The following is an 18560-nucleotide window of genomic DNA, read 5'->3' as shown; positions in this document are numbered from 1 at the left end:
CCTGGGCAGGGGAGGAAGCAAAAGATCATTTTTTTTCTTTTTATATATATATCCATTCGGACTTGAACTCAATGATGAATTTTCAATAAAGCCCTCTCTTTAATTGCATAAGATCTATATCCCGCCACATAGCACCAGAAAACTCTCCTGATTTCCGACCATAAATTCATTAAAGACCATTATAATTCAGACAATTAAAAAAAAAAAAAAAAAAAGTTCATGCAGCGGAAAACAAAAATATTCTCATATGCTGAAGTGAAAAGAGTTCTGCAAAATGACCATGAAAAAAGGTACTGATGCATCACCAGGATACTGAACGGCTAGGGCTCTCAGTCCAGTTACTGTGTCTTGTATCTTACCTGCATAGGTTTGGCAAGAGGGTCCATTCTAACAAGGTATACTTCCAGCGTGCGCTCTTTTTTCATCGGTAGTGGAAGTGTTAAGTAACAAAAAGGATCAAACGTCACAGAAATTTTAGCACATTCAGGACAAACTAAGGTGGACTTAAATAAACCATGAAATATATCAACAATAATGGAGTCATTTCTTTTTATATGGTTCTCCCAGGCCTCTTCAGCAACTACCTGTAATACAAGAACATCTAGTGTAAGGGTTAAAACAGAGTAAAAGTCATATGCTTTCCAGGTAAATATGTATACATACAGTACAGACCAAAAGTTTGGACACACCTTCTCATTTAAAGATTTTTCTGTATTTTCAGGACTATGAAAATTGTACTTTCACACTGAAGGCATCACAACTATGAATTAACACATGTGGAATTATATACTTAACAGAAAAGAGTGAAACAACTGAAATTATGTCTTATATACTAGGTTCTTCACAGTAGCCACCTTTTGCTTTGTTGAGTGCTTTACACACTCTTGGCATTTTCTTGATGAGCTTCAAGAGGTAGTCACAGGGAATGGTCTTCCAACAATCTTGAAGGAGTTCCCAGAGATGCTTAGCACTTGTTGGCCCTTTTGCCTTCACTCTGCGGTCCAGCTCACCCCAACCATCTTGATTGGGTTCAGGTCTGGTGATTGTGGAGGCCAGGTCATCTGGCGTAGCACCCCATCACTCTCCTTCTTGGTCAAATAGCCCTTACACAGCCTGGAGGTGTGTTTGGGGTCATTGTCCTTTTGAAAAATAAGTGATCGTCCAACGCAAACCGGATGGAATAGCATGCCGCTGCAAGATGATGTGGTAGCCATACTGGTTCAGTATGCCTTCAATTTTGAATAAATCCCCAACAGTGTCACCAGCAAAGCACCCCCACACCATCACACCTCCTCCTCCATGCTTCACGGTGGGAACCAGGCATGTAGAGTCCAACAGTTTATCTTTTCTGCGTCGCACAAAGACACGATGGTTGGAACCAAAGATCTCAAATTTGGACTCATCAGACCAAAGCACAGATTTCCACTGGTCTAATGTCCATTTCTTGTGTTCTTTAGCCCAAACAAGTCTCTTCTGCTTGTTGCCTGTCCTTAGCAGTGGTTTCCTAGCAGCTATTTTACCATGAAGGCCTGCTGCACAAAGTCTCCTCTTAACAATTGTTGCAGAGATGTGTCTGCTGCTAGAACGCTGTGTGGCATTGACCTGGTCTCTAATCTGAGCTGCTGTTAACCTGCGCTTTCTGAGGCTGGTGACTTGGATAAACTTAACCTCAGAAGCAGAGGTGACTCTTGGTCTTCCTTTCCTGGGGCAGTTCTCATGTGAGCCAGTTTCTTTGTAGCGCTTGATGGTTTTTGCCACTGCACTTGGGAACAGTTTCAAAGTTTTTCCAATTTTGCGGACTGACTAACCTTCATTGCTTAAAGTAATGATGGCCACATGTTTTTCTTTACTTAGCTGCTTTTTTCTTGCCATACTACAAATTCTAACAGTCTATTCAGTAGGACTATCAGCTCTGTATCCACCAGACTTCTGCACAACACAACTGATGGTCCCAACCCCATTTATAAGGCAAGAAATCCCACTTATTAAACCTGACAGGGCACACCTGTGAAGTGAAAACCATTCCCGGTGACTACCTCTTGAAGCTCATCAAGAGAATGCCAACAGTGTGCAATGCAGTAATCAAAGCAAAAGGTGGCTACTTTGAAGAACCTAGAATATAAGATATAATTTCAGTTGTTTCACACTTTTTTGTTAAGCATATAATTCCACATGTGTAAATTCAGTTTTGATGCCTTCAGTGTGAATGTACAATTTTCATAGTCGTGAAAATACAGAAAAATCTCTAAATAAGGTGTGTCCAAACTTTTGTTCTGTACTGTATGTCACAGGCTTTTAATGCAGGAAAGAAACATAGCTTTGTACCATGTTAGCCAGTAGGTAGAGAAATATTAAGATTTCAGAGTCCTCATTAGTTGATACCTTTAATGGCTAACTGGAAAGTTGGTAACAAATAGCAGCTTTCGAGACTACTATGCCTGGTGAAGAGACCTGAGTAGTCTTGAAAGCTGCTATTTGTTACCATCTTTCGAGTTAGCCATTAAAAAGGTATCAACCACTGAAGACTCAATTCTTAAGGCTTTTAATGGACATTTTATCCAAATAAGCTTGGTCAATGGTAATGAAAACGTGTACCCTGATGTCAAACAACCTGATCCACTTATTTTTGCATTGTTTTTTTTTTTATTTTACTTATATAGCACCAATGTTTCTGCAGCTCTACACAAAATTGCGTTCAATAGTGTTCACTAATAAATTAAATTTGTAATTAAAAGGAGTTTTTGACAGATTTTTTTTTTTTACTGCATGGACTGATTAAACATATACCATACGGTACTTCTTTTCCTGCGTCCCCGCAGATGCAACTTGGCTGTTCTAAGGAATCTCAGCACCACAGCAGCAGTAATTGGATTCAGCAGTGCTGTGATTTCCAAACAGTGGTGAAGAGCCGATGGAGTCTTTAGTGGCTCGCGTAGATCCGCAGTAGCGCTAGAAGGTGAGTAAGTCTCTGTTCATTCGTTTTAATCAATCCATGACTTAAAAAAATATTATATAATATTATTATTAATTTACTTTTAGGCAACCCATTTACAGCAGAAAAAGTAGTAGTCTTAGCCATTTTTTTCCCTAATCCCTACAAAATGTGTGCAATGTAACGCAAGAGTCACAGCTCTGTTGTCAGGTGTCCCTGGACCATAGGCGCCCTAGCTAGCCCTGTTGGTGAAAACGGTGGGGCCACATACCTTGCCTTAGCTCCTGATTCCACCCTCAGTCTGTACCCTTCCACCACCCAGAGAAGAGGGGAGTAGTAGTGTACTGTAATACACCAACCAGACTAACAAGGTAATACAAACAGGGATAAAGGAAAACCAAACATACAAATATACTCAGGCAAACAACAGAAGAATGTACCATGGAGTGGAGGATGGGGTTAAACCAATGTAGGAGAAGAAAAGGAATCATCCCACACCAAGCAAAAGTCAAAGATCCACCAAACACTTTCTCCAAAAACAACTACCTACAACCACCAGCCATGCAGCATAATCTAGCTCTGACAATGAATGCTAGCTGGAACCCAAATTATATAGGATATGGAGTGGCCAACAGTGAACAGCTGAGAGCATTAATGCAGGAAAGCTTCCAGGAGCTCTCCACTCAGCAGATTAACCCCTGCACTGCTAAAAGAAACCTGCACCGTTTACTATGAAGGTGAAGTGCTTCTAATCAGCGCAGCAGTAGGAGAATTAAACCGTGACATCAAGTACTTACAGACTGCCGTCTCCCCGTTTCTAGAGCCACCTCAGTCCTCTCCCATACCACATGAACGCTCTTCAGATTTGCCAGTTCACACTATGTGCTGCGATGTTTCTTTTGCAATGTACGCCTTTGAGAACCAAAACAAGGCTCGATAGACTCACATTGAGAAAACGACTTTTGCTCCACAGAAACTCCAGAGTGAGCTTGCTAGTTTGATTTCAGGTCACGTGGGCCAGAAGAGGACCAGAATGGTGCTGGAAACTTGAGATGTCTGTGATCTTCTTTAACCTATTCAGATGTTTTCTAGAGGATGAGAAGATCCACACAAAAAACCTTAAGAGAACACACTAACTCCTTGCAGATGTTCATGGTTTAAACCCCAAACTTCTGCACTTTAAAGGGAACCGGTCACATCAGATAATGATTACCTACAGATCTAGGGATAATCTACAGGCTAGTAGTGTTAGAAAGGTGCCCAGCAGCCTTACTAAAAAGCGACGCTCCCGGGAGAAAATGAACTTTATGCCTCACAGGAGTCTGACAGCTTTCAGTCCTGTATTGGTGACAGCATGGCTTCAATCACCGCTCAGTATACTGTCAGCACGCCTCGTCACCATGACTGACAGCTGGCTCTCCACTGCTGCACTGCAGAATAGGCTGTCACTCCATGTTACAGCACTTAGTGATGGAATCCACAAGAGACAAATACCTTGTCTGGCCTCCCATCTGCATCCTTGAGTTGGATATAAGGCTTCTTTCGAATTCGATTTAAATCTTCATGTAAGCCATCTAATAAGAAAGCGAGTAGTTCTTGGCAATCTTGCTGCTGATACCCAGAGAATTGAGGTGCAAATCGGCCTACCTGAGTCTGCAAGATTGAAAAAGAATGATTTCTGCTACCGGTAAGAGAGGGGAATACATGTGACTAAACTTACAGCCCATTAACAGAGTAGTGGAAGCAGTTTGCACGGTGTCTAAAACGTGGAGCAGTATCGATTAGACTTATACAATACATGCATTTGTCCAGCAAAGTAAACTGGCAGATAGTATGTAGAACAGATAATAATGAGCAAACTTTAAGGTTAAAGGTTAATTGTTCTTTTCAGAATAAGTTGTCATTTGTGTACATAAGGTAAAAACACTACTTCTGACTATTCTAGATCTTGTATCCTACATTTTCACCACCAGTTATCACCTCTGCATGCACCATTTCTAATTTGAAATCCGACGTGAGCTGTTCCATACACAGCACAGCACACAGAGAAGGACTCCTTCTCTCCATTCATTATTAACAAACAGACAAGCTGCATCAGTATGGAGAAAATTATACAGGTACTAAGCTTTGTGGATGTTAATCATGCTTTGGAGTGAGGTAAAAGACTTGTAAGAAAGCTCAACATGATTTTTGTGTACCCTGTACATGGGCAGAAAGTTTCCAATAAGCGGTGGGGTTATACAGAGTTCATGAATATGATTGACTGCATGGCAGCAGGTCTACTAGTACTCCAGTGATAATCTCCTGCTGATAAAATAAAGATTTTGTGAAAATTACTCTAAGCAGTCTCGTAAGTGACACGCCGCTGGAATCAGGGTTTCTGCCTCTGCATCATGCTGCTCTCAAGTTAGGTGACAAAAAACGTGAAGACAGATTCCCTTTAATATGGTATGCTGCAGCTGCAAGGTACATCCCCGACAAAGATTGACGTGCAACGCACGTTGGGTGCATTTTCTTGATAGGTGAGGTCTGTCAGACGCAACTGTGCATTACTAGAGCTATCTGATAACATTACTTTTAGTTTGCCTCACTTTGTATATTAATTTTACTGTATTTAATCATTAATAAAATACATATTGTTTGTGTGTTGAGCCTTGCGCAATCTTGGTATAAGTATTCAAGGTGCAACACTATTTGAGCGCTATTGTAACACAAAGACGATTCAGCACTGAATTTGCAACTCTATTAGGCTATGTGCACACGTTCAGTATTTCTTGCAGAAATTTCCGGAGCAAAACCGGACATTTTCTGCAAGAAATCCGCATGCGTTTTCTTCGCGGTTTAGACGCGTTTTTTGACGCGCTTTTGCGCATTTTTGATGCTTTTTTTCCGGAGCTTCATAATGCATTAAATAGTAGGAAAAACGCGAATAATCCACAAAATTAATGAACATGCTGCGTTTTTTACCGCAATGCTTTTTTTGCGGAAAAAAACGCATCATGTGCACAAGAATTGCGGAATGCATTCTAAATGATGGGATGCATAATGTATGCGTTTTTATAGGGAAAAAGCCTTAGTGATTTCCCACACAGGCAATTTTCTGGATTTTTTTTCCCCTCCACTTCTTTCAAGAGCCCTAGCTTGTTTATTTTTCCATAAGCATCAACCGTATAGTGCTTATTTTTTGCAAAATGAGCTGTGATTTTGAGTGACACCACCTACGTAACAATGCAATATACTGGAAAACGGGGGAAAAATTGCAGATTCGTAAATATATATTCGCTTGTATCACCATTTCCCTGAGACTTGCAACGTTTTCTTTTTATGGTCGATGGGGCAGTGCGAGGGCTTGTTTTTTTGTGTGACGAGCAGTTTTTTATTGATACATTGGGTACATAGATGCAATGTTTTAATCTCTTCAAGCATTTTTTTGCAGTGCTGCGGAGGGCAAAGACTGCAACTCTGATGCTTTGTTTATTTTTTTTCTCTAGTTTTGTGGACACAGCAACACAAAGTGTATTTTTTTATGGTAAAAATAATTCATATCATAAAATATAGTAAAACACAATTTTTTTTAATACTACATTTTAATGGGGCAAAAGGTGGCTTATTAAGAATTTCTAAACTTTTTTTTCATTCTCCCTATGAACTTTGACCTGCGATCATATGATTGATTTATGTAAAACAGATGGACTGCAGTATGTAGGTAAAATCATGGTCTCCTATGACCTCCTAGCTCCTCCATTACATGTGCACAAATATGGCAGCCAAGGGGGCCTTCAACGAGACCTTGGCTTCCATTGGCAGCACTTTATGTTATCACAAGGCTTGGTAGGGGGACAATGGGTGCCGGGAACAGCGCACCCATCGGGGTAGTGCCTTAATTGACAGCAGCATTCAAAGGGCTAATAGAAGGGACAAGAGCTTAGCTCAGATTGCTGGTGACACAATCAGATGTCAGCTCTGTAGTACAGCCGGCATCTGCTGTATATGGTGTGGGCCCCGCTTCTGAGCTCACTCCATACACTCTCACCCGGCGTTTCACATAGAAGTATGTCACATGTTGGGGAAGGGTTGAAGGACCGCCTTTTTGGTGAGTTTTCGACGTTGCAGATTTTCATTACCATTAGTAAAACAGGTTACAGTCATTGTTTTGTAATGTACCTCATCAAAAAATTATCAAAAACTCATTGTGGGTGCAAAACAAAAGTAAAAAAAAACATCTTTGAAATTGTGCATAATTCAAACATTGCGTGATAATTTGATGAATTTGGTATAAAATCTGCCAGGGCAAAAAGAAATCGAGATTAAGTAAAAGAAAAAAAAAGACAAAACGCAAATGATGAATTGTGGTGAAGGTGTATTAGAAGTTACTGTATGCAAAGAGCGTAAGTGCACGACTCTACATCCGTATCTCAATAGCCATTTACATTTGGTATTTTGGAGAAACTAACCTTGAATGCTCGGGGAGTTACGTAGCTGTATTTCCCTGACCACATTTGCTTGATGAGCTCTGCATAAGACTTGGCAATTTCTCCTCTCATTCCTAAGGGGTTGTCCAGGTTCAGCTCATCTTGATACTTATCATTAAGGAAGTACTCTGTTAGTGGCGGGGTATTGCTCAAACACTGGGGAAAAGGGACATGATGAGGTCAATTCACACAGCTGATACATGTATTATTACAAGTGAATGGCTACTGAACACAACGGACTGTTTAAATGGAATCTGACGAGCCAATCAGGCGAATGCCACTGGACGACTCTAGCCCAGACTTTCTGCTTCTGCGGAAGAGGGTCCAGCAGGTAAGGTTTCTCCTTGTGGAGAGTAACAAGCCAAGCCTGGTATGTCAGAGTGGGGGGACTTAGAAGCCATGCATGCTCCTCTGGAAAATTAAATATGCAAATTGTTTCTTCAGAGAGGAAGAGAACTAAAACTCTAGTGCCACCTATTGGAAGCAGCGATCCCAAAAGTCAATACCGACTCGTTAATGAGCCTCGCAATGAGACTAAGGATTAAAGCCTAATCAAAAACTCAATTTGCAGACACAGTGTTTGGGGTGTTGACCCTCATCAGTGCAAAGTATGAGATCTGATTTGGCTCGGTGAAAGGCTCTGGACTGGGGTCGAATGGGAAAAGTTTCTCCTTGTGGAGAGTGACAAACCAGGCCTGGCATGTCAGAGTGAGGAGACTTACAAGCCATGCAATGCTCCTCTGGGAAATTACTGTAAATGGTTTCTTGAGGGAAGAAGATAACTAGAACTCTAGTGACCACTGCTTCCAATAGGTGGTGTATAGTTCTAGTCCTCTCTGAAGAGACAATTTGCACATTTAGCTTCTGCGGAAGCAGGATGTATAACGCCTTACATTTGTCTTCCAAAAGAATAGGCATTCATAAATTGCATGTAGAGGCTCGGGCTGAAAGAGGGGGAGACGCACCTCTCTTTCCCAACTCGTAAAAGGGGTGCTTAACAAGGAGCCCATATGTTTGTGCCTCTCTCATACATGTGTTATACAATCATACACAGAGTGTGTCTTTCTGGTACTTTGGAGAACAGTCGCAGTATGACGAATTACCGATACGTTGTCAAACTGTACCGATCAAATTCTTGTGCCTACAGATCAACCACAAGGACAATTTCAAACTTTTACCGATACCCTTGGGTCCATCCCGCCACCACTTCCACTTCTTTGCAGTTTGTTACATTTTATTATCCCGATTCATAGACAGTGGATGTGCCCTAATAGCCGAAATCCAAGCCGAAAATGCCTTTCCCAGGTAAGCACTAGTGATATTATCCGATATTAAGATGAAGCGACCGATATTTTACCTGGATTGCAGAATTCATAAAACAAGTGTTCCCCAGGTTACTTAGGCCACAAAGTCCTGGCTGCTCGTTGTGTCTTCCCGGCTCAGAGTACTCATAGTTCTTGTAGGCAGCATATGAAGGCAGGCAATAGTTGGAATTTTTCACACTGGAAAAAAGAAACAACAAATACATTGCTACATGCAAATGGATTTAGGTCATCAGGAATCCTAATAATTTCTCCTAGAACATTTTATATACCCAGAAATGTGTGTAGATTCACTGCTCCCTCGGTTTTCTACAGGCACATGCAATTTTAAACATTTAATATCAAAACATATCCAGCAGCATCTGATCACTGCACCTCATGAGCAATGCTCTGGGTGTGGGTGTTCTGGTTTGCACAGTTTTACTATTCAATATTGGCTAATTAATTACAGAGGATCCAGCGAAATTCCTAGGACTGCGGATGTATCTCAGAGCCCATGCCATAAGAACAAGGACTATTTATAGCCATTCCTAAGGACAGTGTGATCTGGAGTGTACAAGCCCATAACCGAAAAGACCAAGGAAGGATGCGGAAACGTGTCCTAGTAAGGTCATCTATACAGTGTGGCCCGGCGGGGAAGCTTTCCAGAGCGCACGGCTTATCTCATCACAACATTCTTACATACATCATGACGAAGCATTAAAAATGCAGACAGAAATACACTGTACAAAATAATGGCAGCGAAGAGTGAGAGACAAGGACTCACTGCAAAAAAATGAATAATCCAAAAATATTATTCAGCTACATAAATCGTAAGACTCAAAAATAATAGTGTCTGGGGAAATGGTGGAAGAGAATGAGGGAAAGGACAACTAAAGGGTTAAAATCGATAAGTCTGCAGTCATTCCGTGAATCTGCAGTCATTCTGTGTGACTGCAGACTTATGAATCCCCCCAGTGTCAGACCCAGGACCGGAGGGTATGTATGAGTTACACATACCCCCCGGTCAGAGGGCACTGCCTCTCTCCATACACTTGTATTGAACAGAGGCCGCGCTCTGTCTAGTGATGCAACCGACCAGTGGGCGTGGCCAACTAGAGGGGCGGCCTCAGCCCAATACAAGTGTATGAAAGCAAGGCCACGCCCACTGGCCATGGGTATGTATAATTCATACTCGCAGTGTGCAGTGCAGGGGGATTAGGTCTGCAGTCAAACAGAGTGTATGCAGCATTATTGATTTGAACCGAACAACCCCTTTAAACGCCACCTTATCTATAGTAGTAACACACTAAAATCATATCAGCCTTCAGCTTTATGTGTATCAGAAATGCACATCTGCTATGAGCGCCGGCCACAGGATGGCGCTCATAGCAGATCAGCAATGACAACCACATGAGTCTCCTGCAGACCCCTGCCAAGAGATTATCAATGGCATTTAACATGTTAACAGCCGCGGGTGGATTGCAATTACACCCGAAGCTGTAAGGGGCACATGACAGCTGATGGAATCAGCTGTCATGTTACGGGAAATATGCGGGCTCAGCGCCAGAACCCGCATCAAAGGTGGATAGATGATGTATATAGGTCATATGTCATGAAGGGGTAATACTAATTCCAGTTTCCTCGCCTCTGACTCATTTCCCATTACACACTGCCCTGGCACAGTCTCAGGTTCAATAAGGAGACTTCTAATATCCCATTTATGATGCCATGGGCGCAAGCAACAAACTATTAGCACAAAGGTATTTTAAAGATGAAGCTTTGGACACTGAAAAGATGGACAAATATGTATAAAATACACATGACGCAAATATAAGATGTGTGCAAGCCTAGTCATCGGTATTCCTAGCTAGGCAGTAGATTACTGGAGGAATAGTCTGCTGGAAATGACTAGCAAATGCAAGTGGTCACACGCTTTGAAGTAAAGCATCAATGGTGCTATATAAAATAATAATAATAATAATAATAAAGAGCACAAGCAACAAAACCAATAGACATGCTGGTGCAAATCATGGCATTTTCAGTACTTTTGAAAAATAAAATCTACAGCACACACATGCAGAATATTGCATATTCTGGTTATTATGAAATTGGCAAAGGAAGATTAGACAGGAATTTACACCTTTTCATTCATTGGAGAACTAAACTATTTGGATGTGGAGCTTTGTTTCCTTTGCATCTTAGAACGCCAGAAACATACAGGGATCATAACAAGTTATGTTTTATACCAAACCCAGTGACGGCCATTGGCCAAGTTACAAGATGCTCCCACTTTCGGCTGGCTCCCTACAGTCTCAATAAGAAACCCACCTGCTCACATTGGCCTGTGCAATAGTACCAGACTGTTTCCACCTGGGAGCTGTGCACCTGAATACAGCTGCGCTTGTATCTGAAGGTCTTTATTTTTAGTCTATTTAGGGCTTCTGTTCAGTGGAAAATATATTATATTATTGGGTGGGTTCATGAGCTCAGGCTTAGAAATGTCGTTTTTAAATCCAAAGCCAAGTATGGCTTCACAATGGAAGTCTCAGCCTTCCTTTAATGGTGGGATACCATCGGATACTGGTTTTGGATTAAAAAAAACTACATCAAAAACCTTAAAGAGGAAATGAAAAGTCTGCAGTCACTCTATTTGACTAAAAACTTGCGAATCATGACAGTGTGCGATTCCCCTGTATTCCCCATGCGGGTGGGCACTCACGTGACTGCATGTATGCCATTTACGTTCTTGCAGTCACACACCGACTAGACTCCTGCACTTCTCAATGTGTTAGCAGATAAGTCTAGTAGGCATGTGACAAATGGCATAGATATAGTCATGTGACAGTGGGAAAACAGTAATCGTGACACCCGCACATAGCGCACTGTCACAATTCAGCAGTCAAATTGTGTGAATACAGAGCTTTAATTTCAGCCTGGACAGCCCCATCAACATGGTAACTCACCCTAAGAGAGTTGTCCAGCTAGAAAATAGAACTTACTAATATACTTTTAATAGCAAACCTCCACCGATGTCCTGCGGCCAGCACCTTAACAGGGTCCCAGCAGCTTAATTTCCACATTTGCTTCACAAAGGGATATAAGTTACTGCCCCACTCTCTCTTGGTGACATGTTTAAAGGGGACATCAACTTTTTGCATTGAAACAGCCCACTTACAGAACGTCAAACAGAAAGAGGGGTGGGAAAGCGCTTTGCCTATGCCATAACGAATGCAGAAGAGGAGGTTCTGGGACAGCAAGACAAACATAGAACTTTGATAATTAAGCCATTAGTAAATTGTTGTCATTTTAATCTAGCGGGAGAACCCCTTTAAAATTAGCACATTTGTATTTTTGAATCAGTGAAAATACACAGTTAAATAAAAAGTGATCTGATGGGCTGCTCTGGGATGACGGAGAACATGAGCGGTAGATGGAACCTTACCGTTGACTATACAAGACCACCTCTAACAAAAGGTAGCGCTTTACTTCAAAGAAATATTGTGAGATTGATTTCTCGAAGGCGATATAGTTAGTTGCTTTAATTAGAAAAACTTTGATCCGAGTATTACCTGTGTTATATGTAAAAATTAAGACACACAGATCGATACATAATCATGCAAGGCATTAGAGAGATCAGGCCTAAATTGTGGAGCAAAAAACCTAGATGAAGAGGAGGAAAACTTGACTTGCAGTAAGTAAAGGGAGCTTGGGACAAGTCATGATTTATTTAGGACGACACACTCCAGGACACACGGCTTACTTTCTGGTGCTGAAGTTGCTATAATTATTTGACAGAGATGGAGCAGATATCTTTGGTAAAGCTGAACATTGTGGTGTACCTGTAGACCTTCAAAACATGGAGACAGTGAGGAGCAATGGTGGGTTATGACAGTGGAGAAGTGAAAATCGTGAAGCACACACACAAGACCAATAATATTTGTTTTGGATTCTAGATAAAGACAGTGTTGGGATAATAGGATAAGAAGCTAATCTAGGAAAGTCCTAAGGGTACCGTCACACTATACGATTTACCTACGATCACGACCAGCGATATGACCTGGCCGTGATCGTAGGTAAATCGTAGTGTGGTCGCTGGGGAGCTGTCACACAGACAGCTCTCCATCGACCAACGATGCAGAGGTCCCTGGGTAACCAGGGTAAACATCGGGTAACTAAGCGCAGGACCGCGCTTAGTTACCCGATGTTTACCCTGGTTACAAGCGTAAAACTAAAAAAAAACAAACAGCACATACTTACATTCTGGTGTCCGTCAGGTCCCTTGCAGTCTCTGCTTCCCGCACTGTGACTGCCGGCCGTAAAGTGAAAGTGAAAGCACAGCCGCTGTGCTCTGCCTTCACTTTACGGCCGGCAGTCACAGTGCTGGAAGCAGACGGCAAGGGACCTGACGGACACCAGAATGTAAGTATGTGCTGTTTGTTTTTTTTTAGTTTAACGCTTGTAACCAGGGTAAACATCGGGTAACTAAGCGCGGTCCTGCGCTTAGTTACCCGATGTTTACCCTGGTTACAAGCGAACGCATCGCTGGATCGCATCGCTAGATCGCTAGATCGGTGTCACACACACCGATCTAGCGATGACAGCGGGAGATCCAGCGATGAAAGAAAGTTCTAAACGATCTGCTACGACGTACGATTCTCAGCAGGATCCCTGATCGCTGCTGCGTGTCAGACACAGCGATATCGTAACGATATCGCTGGAACGTCACGAATCGTACCGTCGTAGCGATCGAAATGTTATAGTGTGACGGTACCCTAACACAGAACCTTTCAGTGCGAGTACATAGAGGTAGAATTATCTACGGTGGGGCAAAAAAGTATTTAGTCAGTCAGCAATAGTGCAAGTTCCACCACTTAAAAAGATGAGAGGCATCTGTAATTTACATCATAGGTAGACCTCAACTATGGGAGACAAACTGAGAAAAAAAAATCCAGGAAATCACATTGTCTGTTTTTTTAACATTTTATTTGCATATTATGGTGGAAAATAAGTATTTGGTCAGAAACAAACAATCAAGATTTCTGGCTCTCACAGACCTGTAACTTCTTCTTTAAGAGTCTCCTCTTTCCTCCACTCATTACCTGTAGTAATGGCACCTGTTTAAACTTGTTATCAGTATAAAAAGACACCTGTGCACCCCCTCAAACTGTCTGACTCCAAACTCCACTATGGTGAAGACCAAAGAGCTGTCAAAGGACACCAGAAACAAAATTGTAGCCCTGCACCAGGCTGGGAAGACTGAATATGCAATAGCCAACCAGCTTGGAGTGAAGAAATCAACAGTGGGAGCAATAATTAGAAAATGGAAGACATACAAGACCACTGATAATCTCCCTTGATCTGGGGCTCCACGCAAAATCCCACCCCGTGGGGTCAGAATGATCACAAGAACGGTGAGCAAAAATCCCAGAACCACGCAGGGGAACCTAGTGAATGAACTGCAGAGAGCTGGGACCAATGTAACAAGGCCTACCATAAGTAACACACTACGCCACCATGGACTCAGATCCTGCAGTGCCAGACGTGTCCCACTGCTTAAGCCAGTACATGTCCGGGCCCGTCTGAAGCTTGCTAGAGAGCATTTGGATGATCCAGAGGAGTTTTGGGAGAATGTCCTATGGTCTGATGAAACCAAACTGGAACTGTTTGGTAGAAACACAACTTGTCGTGTTTGGAGGAAAAAGAATACTGAGTCGCATCCATCAAACACCATACCTACTGTAAAGCATGGTGGTGGAAACATCATGCTTTGGGGCTGTTTCTCTGCAAAGGGGCCTGGACGACTGATCCAGGTACATGAAAGAATGAATGGGGCCATGTATCGTGAGATTTTGAGTGCAAACCTCCTTCCATCAGCAAGGGCATTGAAGATGAAACGTGGCTGGGTCTTTCAACATGACAATGATCCAAAGCACACCACCGGGGCAACGAAGGAGTGGCTTCGTAAGAAGCATTTCAAGGTCCTGGAGTGGCCTAGCCAGTCTCCAGATCTCAACCCTATAGAAAAACTTTGGAGGGAGTTGAAAGTCCGTGTTGCCAAGCGAAAAGCCAAAAACATCACTGCTCTAGAGGAGATCTGCATGGAGGAATGGGCCAACATACCAACAACAGTGTGTGGCAACCTTGTGAAGACTTACAGAAAACGTTTGACCTCTGTCATTGCCAACAAAGGATATATTACAAAGTATTGAGATGAAATTTTGTTTCTGACCAAATACTTATTTTCCACCATAATATGCAAATAAAATGTTAAAAAAACAGACAATGTGATTTTCTGGATTTTTTTTTCTCAGTTTGTCTCCCATAGTTGAGGTCTACCTATGATGTAAATTACAGACGCCTCTCATCTTTTTAAGTGGTGGAACTTGCACTATTGCTGACTGACTAAATACTTTTTTGCCCCACTGTATATGGTGGGGAGTATGATATGCATGTGTGTAAGTATTATACAAGAAATACAGTTAAGTTTGTGGGTGTAACGTGGAAAAACTCACAGGGTACAAATACTTTTTCAAGGCACTGCAAATTACTTGTTATTAACCCGTTTCCGACATCGAGCGATGTCTGACACCTTCCCTTTGAGGTGCGCTCCGGCAGTGAGACCACATATTTTCCAGGCACACGCCAGTTATTTGGAACAGCTGACATGTGCCGCTAACAGCTGCGGGAGGAATCGCAATCCTCCCACGTCTGTTTACCTGCTAAATGCTGCTGTCAGACTGACAGTGGCATTTAACACACGCTTCTGACAAGTGCGCTGGAAATCCCACCCATTAGTGACCACTGTCACGTGATCGCAGGTCACCGATGGGTCAGCATGACAACCAGAGCTCTCTAGCCGACCTCTATGGTTGTCACTGCCGCACTGCTATGAGCCCGTGGTCGGTGCTCATAGCAAGTGAGAAATTCAGCTACTTACAGGTGATCTGGTCATCGCCTGTATGTAGCAGAGCAGGTCAGGTTATGGCAGCTTTTAGCCTCCCATGGAGACTATTGAAGCATGACAAAAGTAAAAAAAAGTTTTTAAAAATATAAAAAAAAATAGAAAAATATATAAAAGTTCAAATCACCATTCTCCCCATTCAAAACAAAACAATAAAAAAATCAAATATACACATATTTGGTATTAAAACGTTCAGAATCACCTGATCTATCAATTTAAAAAAAAGAATTAACCCGATCGCTAAAAGGCGTTACTAGAAAAAGTCAAAAAGCCAGATTTACGTTTTTTTGGTTACCGCAACATTGCATTAAAATGCAATAATGGGCGATCAAAAGATTGTATCTGTGCCAAAATGGCATCATTAAAAATGTCAGCTCGGCGCGCAAAAATGAGCCCTCACCCAACCCGAGATCACGATAAATGGAGAAACTACGGGTATCGGAAAATGGCATTTTTTTTTATTTTTTTTTTTAACAAACGTAATTTTTTTTCATAACCTGGAGAATCATAATGACCGGTCAGTCATAGCATTTAGTGAACCTAGCAAAAAAGCTAAACAAAAAATAAGTGTGGGATTGCACTTTTTTTGCAAATTCACTGCACTTGGAATTCTTTTCCCATTTTCCAGTACACGACATGGTAAAACCAATGGTGTTGTGTTATACAAAAGTACACCTCGTCCCGCAAAACAAAAAAAGAGACCTCACATGGCCATATTGATGGAAAAATAAAAAAAAGTTATGGCTCTCGAAAGGAGGGTAGCGAAAAACGAAAATACCTCCGGTCATGAAGGATTTAAAAATCCTCTTAGTTCAGAAGGAAAAGATGTTTATTTACAGTTTGTTGCCTAGGTTACCAACCACTGTTGCAGTCTAGCTGAAGTGACCGAACATGTGCAGTGCTTACAAGCGCTTTTCTATAGAGCTTGTAACCACTGCTCTAAAGCTGGGTATGGATCACTGCTTGCTCCCGACCAGGCCAGCTTCAGTGCTCCACGGACACTGCAGAGGCAAAGCTGCCCTTTATAGTAACATTGGAGAAGCAAGAGTTTGGGCCAGCTGGAATGATACATCTGGTTGGAATTGTCAATCAGGTGTGAATCTGAATAAAGAACATAAGACTTCCCCCATTATCCCTTCCTGGCCAGTTGATTTTCAGTTTTTGTGTTCTCATTATTTCCTCCCCTTCTTCCAAGAGCCATAACTTTTTTTTATTTTTATGTCCTCATGGCCACTTAAGGGCTTGATTTTTACAGGTCGAGTTCTAGTTTTGAATGGCACCAATCATTTTCCTATTACAGGGTTAAAGTGGTATTCCCATCTCCAAGATACTATCCCAATATGTAGTAGGTCTAATAATAATATTAGCAAATAGTATATAGTTCTTCTGATTCGCTATGACTCTTTCCTAATGTACAGGCATTGCAGGACCTTAGGTATCCATGGTTATGACCACTGATATTGTGACAGCGAATTGCTAGTGGTCGTAAACATGTATAGGCAGATGATCGCAAGAGCCAGAGGGAATGATTGAAACAAGCTCAGAAGCTGAACTTCTAAGTCAAGAACCCGACATATGGCTTAATAGTATGTCATATGCCAGGGAGGAGATGATTAAAGTAATACTGAAATACTTATATTAAAAGATATAAATTTTTTTCGTTATTTACAATTATTTACAGATTTCTTTCAAAACTACTATCCATCTGATTATAATAATATCTAATATATTAAATTGTCAGGGCAATTGATGTGCGCCATTGGAAAAAAAAAATTAAAAATCAAATGTGAATTGCTTAAAGCGATTGTCTCCTTTCAGATTGGTGCCTCCTAATGTATTTTGTTAAAAACTAAAACTGCACTTCCGTGGGTCCACTGGTAAGCCTCCACTGCTGCTTCCGGTATCTGGCATTGACTGCGGCACTGACAACAGGCAATTAGTGAGCTTGGCGGCTGTGTCCGTGTAGACTGAATGCCCCCTTCAGAGCCGCTGAGCTCCCTGATTGGCTGGTGAACGGTCAATGTGACACCCATGCCGCAGCCAATGCCAGATACCGGGAGCAGTGGCCAAGACACGCACTTTGACCCCGGGAAGGCGAGTACAGAGAGGTTAAAAAGTGTCTGAAAGGGAACAACCCCTTTAATGGGAATGTACCATCTACATTTTTTTACATAATCAATACCAGATAGTAGGACCTATTCTTTTTTTATTATAGATTTTATTTTCCGTACATGGGTCACCTCTAGTCTGAGCTTCTGTTATTTTGAGATATGTTTTACAACAGCTAAGTGAGTCATAAAAGGCACTAAATGGGGTTGGCAACATTTTAGGATTATTTTATTTGCATAACAAATAAGAGAATTAAAAAAAATGAACATTAAAAAAAAATATTTACCATAAAAATGTTTAGTAAGTTTCACACTAGTTTATTTTCTGAGGATACAATCACTTTAAACAGTATAGACTATAAACAGTTCTTTTTACGTAACCGTGAGCTTCCGTTGTGACTCCCCTGTTGCTTTTCATTTTTAGTTACGTTAATTTTTATTCGACATATATGCAGTTAAACATATTTAATGAAAAACAAACAAACAAAAAAAAAAAGACTAGAAAAAAAAAAAGCAACTTACTTCGGCACTGAACCTCTTGGCCACTGACCGTCTTGGTTTCTCTGTTCAATTACCAGCATCTGTGCAAAAAAAAAAAAAAATAGAAAAACAGAAGTTAATCTTAAAAGCTTAGACTTAAAAAGTGCGTTCCCCAAAGTGGCTGCTACGCTGAGCACCGGCATTGCATCGTGGCCATTCAAATGAATGGCACTCCTTTCAGTGCAGGGACTAGACAGCAGTGGTGGACGGTCTCCTTGGCAACAAGATGTAAGAAAAAGTAGT

General features: G+C 41.6%; 1 protein-coding gene across 6 annotated transcripts in view; it reads right to left on the bottom strand.

Annotated features, from left to right (window-relative positions):
- Positions 1–18560, bottom strand: part of USP15 (ubiquitin specific peptidase 15) — a 127909-nt gene that overhangs the window by 42286 nt on the left and 67063 nt on the right. For 5 of the 6 annotated variants that reach the window (XR_011320727.1, XM_069764506.1, XM_069764507.1 and 2 more), the window contains 5 exons: positions 18300–18358; positions 8762–8906; positions 7387–7560; positions 4427–4585; positions 360–584 (listed from right to left, as the gene is read on the bottom strand). Coding sequence is in view for 5 of the 6 variants with exons in the window: in XM_069764506.1 (XP_069620607.1) it covers positions 360–584; positions 4427–4585; positions 7387–7560; positions 8762–8906; positions 18300–18358 (762 nt within the window). In the remaining variant the exon portion in view is untranslated. Of the gene's footprint in view, positions 1–359; positions 585–4426; positions 4586–7386; positions 7561–8761; positions 8907–12468; positions 12556–18299; positions 18359–18560 lie in introns of all 6 variants that reach the window. The other variant, XM_069764510.1, reaches the window with a different exon arrangement.

The sequence above is a fragment of the Ranitomeya imitator genome, chromosome 4, assembly GCF_032444005.1.
Source record: "Ranitomeya imitator isolate aRanImi1 chromosome 4, aRanImi1.pri, whole genome shotgun sequence".
NCBI classification, from domain to species: domain Eukaryota; kingdom Metazoa; phylum Chordata; class Amphibia; order Anura; family Dendrobatidae; genus Ranitomeya; species Ranitomeya imitator.
The sequence above is the reverse complement of the archived record's forward strand: the minus strand, read 5'-3'. Positions and strand labels throughout refer to the sequence as shown.